The sequence below is a fragment of the Dermacentor silvarum genome, chromosome 4 (genome assembly GCF_013339745.2).
Source record: "Dermacentor silvarum isolate Dsil-2018 chromosome 4, BIME_Dsil_1.4, whole genome shotgun sequence".
Taxonomy (NCBI): Eukaryota; Metazoa; Arthropoda; class Arachnida; order Ixodida; family Ixodidae; genus Dermacentor; species Dermacentor silvarum.
This window is the reverse complement of record NC_051157.2, coordinates 95,034,736-95,039,846: the sequence shown is the minus strand read 5'-3', so window position 1 is coordinate 95,039,846 and position 5,111 is coordinate 95,034,736. Positions and strand designations below refer to the sequence as shown.

Sequence of the window (5,111 nt, the reverse complement as noted above, 5' to 3'; positions counted from 1 at the left end):
CCTGCAGTAGGTATGCGCCACCATAGAAGGAAAACGAAACGAAACGTTCTGCCGTTTGTGGTTTCATTCAGTAAACAAAACGAATAAAATTTTAAATCCCTACTTTTACAATTCTCTGACAGATCTTTCAGTTTTAATGCATGGCATTAATATTATAAATTGTGCAGTTTAGCAAAAATTATTCTGTCTGCTCCGATTACTAAATCGCACAGTAACTGTAGTTTCAGAAACTGTATCTGAAAGTTCAGGTGCCCAATTCTTGGCCAATTCCCCGAATTGGGTACGAGCCATCTACTGAGGACATCATCATCATCATCATCGTCTCGTGCCGCGAGCCATACCGGTTCCGAGGCTCGCCGCCTGCAGTCGTCCGTGTCCGCCCCACCGGTTCCTCGACGGCTGGGCGTTGGATCGCCGCCGCCGAGGGTGAACGTGCGGCACCAGCATGTCGCACGACAGCTGGAAGGACGACGAGGTGTACCGGGACCACTTCGAGGCGGGTGAGTGTAAGCTGCACGAGTTAGGACATGCCAATAGAATTGTGTCGGCTTTCAGTCCGAGCAGGTGTGGGAAGACGTGGGGACCCTAGCTGCAACCACACCTGCCCATAGAAGAGCGGGTGGTTTGGCCAGTTGGTTTTTCACAATTTTTTTTTGCAAGAACAAATAACGCGAAGCGGTTACAAGAGGACGACACAAGTCAAGGATGAGCGCTACGGCGGTGGCGGTCATCCCTGTCTGGTATACTGTTGTCACTTTGTTCTACATGCACTTGCAACAAAAAAGCCAGCAATCCGTACGACCCACGGCGAAACATCTGAAGCGGGACTGCTCGGCACATGAAGCAACGCGAAGCAAATACTTCCTTCAGGAACACGCGCAGCGCTATGAAAGGCGGGAGGCCTAGAGGACCGTGACGTAGCCATGCAGTTTCTCCTGACTTTTGCCAGGAAATCCGGGCTATTACACCAGTTTTAGATCCTGCTATTAGCAGGGCGCTTGCACTTCTGACATAGTTTCTTTGCTTCCTTTATAACAAAGTGCTTGGAACCTCCGAAATCGTTCGTTATATATGTCCCTTCGTTGTAAAGGTCGCGCCGCACACCGTTCACAATGTAATTTCGACACAATATTCCCTTCCTTATGCAGGTGAACTAGTTTTAGAGTCGTTCGGTATTAAATTCTGGGGTTTCACGTGGCAAAACCCCGATCCGATTGTGAGGCACGCAGTAGTGGGGGACTCCGCATTAATTTTGACCACCTGGGGTATTTTATTGTGCGCCCAACGCACGGGACACGGGCGTTTTTGCATTTCGCCCCCATCGAAATGCGGCCGCCGCGGCCGGACTGTGATCACCGCGACTTCGTGCTTAGCAGAACAACACCATAGTCGTTAAGCCACCGAGGCGGTAGTAGTTTGTTGTAGAAGCTCTACACTGTATTAGGCTAAAAGTTCATGCTTTCGAAAACAAGATTTTTCTTCAATCAATCAATCAATCAATCAATCACTCAGTCGTGCCACTGCGTCTCCATATATAGGGCCAGCATTTCGAGACCGAGAAGCCTGTCACGAAAGAAGGCTGTGCTACTTTGCTGAAATTTTTGATTTGCGAATGAAAAACGTTGCGACAAGCGAACGACAAAGGTCATAAATGTTGAGAGCAGCGCTCGTGCCTCGGCATCAAACGGTAGTCTTTCATTTGCCGTGGTGCTGTTGAGTGTTGATTGCTAAGTCGACATAAATTACATTTTACGCAAGCAATTGCCTACACGTCGTCAGAATATATATTCTTGTTTGCAGCGCCGCTGGCAATGACTTGCCGATGCGCATTGTAAACATTCTGAAAGGACAGAACTGGCCATAGGACTACAGAGACAATGATAACGCATAGCGCCGGCGCTATCCGTATTTCTGTCAGCATATAGCCAGTGCTGCGTTTGTTTTCCCGCTATATTGATGCTTGACTTATATGTACTCCAGTTTCGCCCTCTTAAGTGACTATGCTGGTCTACTTCATAGCACGAGATTGCTGCTTGTTTCAAAGGGGTGGATGCCCCTGTTCAATGCGAATGGTTGCCATGCCCGTTGTAAGAAATATATCTAGCACCCCCCCCCCCCCCAACCTCCCTTTACGTGCATAAAGTGCATACTAGCTAAGAACTTGCTTGTTGCATAAGGACGCCTGTAACAAAGGCTTCCTAATTTGAGACAATGAACAGCGTCTATGCCACTTATTTGAAAAAATGCGCGCACCATTTGTAGTGCTCAAAAAACGCCCACTGCTCTTATTCGCTTACAAAGCTCTCACCTCAGTCCTACAGGAACACTCGTGGACGGTATAAGAGGAAACGCAAATATTGCTTTGAAGCTACCCTTATCGAAGATCTGTGAATTACCACCTGTCTTGAAAATATAGCTTGCAAGGAAATTGAATCAAATTGCTTTGAAGGACATTTTGTTCCCGCTGAGTTCCTGAGCCACTAAATATACACTGTTTTTATGAGCGAGAAGGATCAGGGCAAATGCTGGGGCTCCAATTGATGTTATCAACCATGGGAGGCCAACAGGCATTTAAGTAAAGAAAAGCATAAGGGAAATCAAGGCAGTAATGCGTAGAAATATTCAGGAAAATATAAATGAATGTAGATAGAAAGGAAACTTACTGCCAGAAGGAGCAGAACCAACTGCTTCCGCATGACTCATGTGATTTTTTGACAATGGACGATTCAGTTAGGAATTACGGCGGTAATTATCGATTGCCGCCGTAGCTCCATTAGTATTGATAGAATAACAGGGGACGAACTCTGTCAGGACCACTAGCGCATGCAAATTAGTGGCGCGTTTCGGCGCCACGCGCCAACTGCTCCCTGGCTCGACTGGTGTATCATCGCGCGATCCAGGCGCATGTTGTCGTTGTTAAATTTCAACAAGTCGCCACCGACTTGTATCGTACGCGTGTCAGCAAAGCCTTCCACGTTACTCGTCAAGTGCAGAAGGTGCTGTCAGCTTCGAGATTGAGGCAGCAGGTAATTAATCATGCAGGCATCTACGTGTGCTCTAGCTGCGGAAACAAGCTGTTCGCGAGCGGTTCCAAGTTCGCCCACAAGTCGCCCTGGCCATCCTTCAGCAATACCATACACAAGAACAGCGTGAAGAAAGTGCCCGAACCGAATAAGCCAAAAGCGTTGAGGGTGAGTTCAAACTGTTTCTGCAAACGCTTAAAATGGTGCGTAGAACAGTTCCGAATAGCGAGCTAATCATGAGAGAGAGCATGTCTTAGGAAATACAATAAGAATCTTATATGTGCTTTAATATGTCTTCACCATGATGCACTATTCTAATGCAGTGGAACATACACAGTGTATAGCGATGAAGAGAAGTGAGAAGTTCCGCAAGTACTAAATGTATACAACTTCTCATTTTTTGGTTTACATTGGCGGCGCCTCCCGGGCCAAAAAGGGACAGCGGGGGTATCAAAGCTGCAAGCTAGGCTGGTCCGTGGGTTTGGGGCTCGCTGATTCCCCATCCTATAAAAAACTGCTAATATGAGAAAAACTAAATTTGCCACTCGCCCGGATTCGAATCCGGGACATTTCCGTTTGAGAGCCAGATGTTCTTTCTCACTTTTCGGCGAAACGAAAACAACTATTTCATCACTTGGCCTTTCGGCGAAGTGATGAAATAGTTGTTGCAGTTTATAAAGTTCCAAGGCGCTGAAACAAACAGTTGCGCCACTTTAGCATCCTTCTCAGCATTCTAGGGTTGGGTAAGGCAAGCACTAGAGAGCACACGCGCCACAATGCAAAGCAGATACGGTCACACGTTCCACATTGCGCATGCCTTAAGGTAACTACTGTATGACTTTGGAAGCACTGGAACGCTTTGAAAGCACTGAAAGGACAGCGTGTCGCGATTTACCTCTTTTATGAATAAGTAATCTGACAAACCTAACACGCAGGAAGTCAGCGAATGAGCAACCCCTTGGTATATTGTGTTAATGTGGCCCTGCAACATTTCTTCGCCCAACTTCTGTAGCACTGTAATGTATTTATTGTACATTACTAAGATGAATGCCAAACTAATTATAAAAATTGGCGCACGGGAACTGTAGTTATTCCCGGTAAATTTCTAAATCCGAGGAGACGACGAAGGAAAGCCTTCTCTGTCACATTCAACTCTCCTAGTTAACATGACTGGTTGGTTCCACTGATTGCGCGTCTCTTATAAAGCTATACCTAGAGTATTGCTTCATTGTGGCCTTAACACACCTATCTTTTCGACGGGAATGTTACCCTGGTTACAGCGAACCTCTATCGTAAATATGGCGCGGGAGTACAAAAGCACATGTGGCAGCGTCTACAATGCGTTTGTGCGTGGGTTCGCACGCAATTCCCAAACAGTCCCGAGCGCCTTACGGCGACACCCAGTGCCATGCCGTTGCAAAGTTCTCAGGTGCACCCCGTTGCACAGCACGCCCAGTTGAAGCTGCAATTATTTCCAATTTATGATATTCAAAATAGAAATTCTTTTGCGTTTGGTAAAGCATAAAACATGCTTTTGTTTGCGTAAGCGTGCTATATAGTGCAACATAGTTTGGACAATATATATGAATGTTGCCTGCGGCCTGGCCTGTGAAACCAATCAGAGCGTACGGAGGTGAGCAGCCTTGTCTAGAACGCGGGAACGATGGCTTCCTGGGCTCTCCGGAGCCATCCAAGGACGTCTAACGGTAGTTGCTGGGCCGAAACGTGCCCAGTACCTACCGTTAGACGTTGAACCCAGCAGCTAGCGTTAGACGTCGCTGGTTGGCTCCGGAGAGCCTCAGAAGCCGTAACAGCAACAGAGCCAGGACAGAGTTGACGGCAGTGCGAAAACGGAAGTGTGGTTGCTAGCCACCATCGAGAAAGGTAAAGCGCGCGCCGAATTGTGAACACGGTGATCGTCGACGCTCGTCGCAATGGACCAACTAGTTGACGACACTGACAACGGCACATTGCCTCGCGATGCTGGGCTCGATTTTAGCGATTGAAGCTCCGATGAGCGTGACATGCTGCTGAGCGATTGCGCTGTCGGCGTCGTTGCGTACTACGACGGCGGCCTCGACACCGTCT

General features: G+C 47.7%; 1 protein-coding gene across 1 annotated transcript in view; it reads left to right on the top strand.

Moving 5' to 3' along the window:
- Positions 1-445: 445 nt before the first annotated feature.
- LOC119450382 (uncharacterized) overlaps positions 446-5,111 on the top strand; it is a 10,296-nt gene continuing 5,630 nt past the window's right edge. Inside the window, exon 1 of the mRNA XM_049666492.1 lies at positions 446-500. Within this exon, the coding sequence (XP_049522449.1) occupies positions 446-500 (55 nt within the window). The remainder of the gene's footprint in view (positions 501-5,111) is intronic.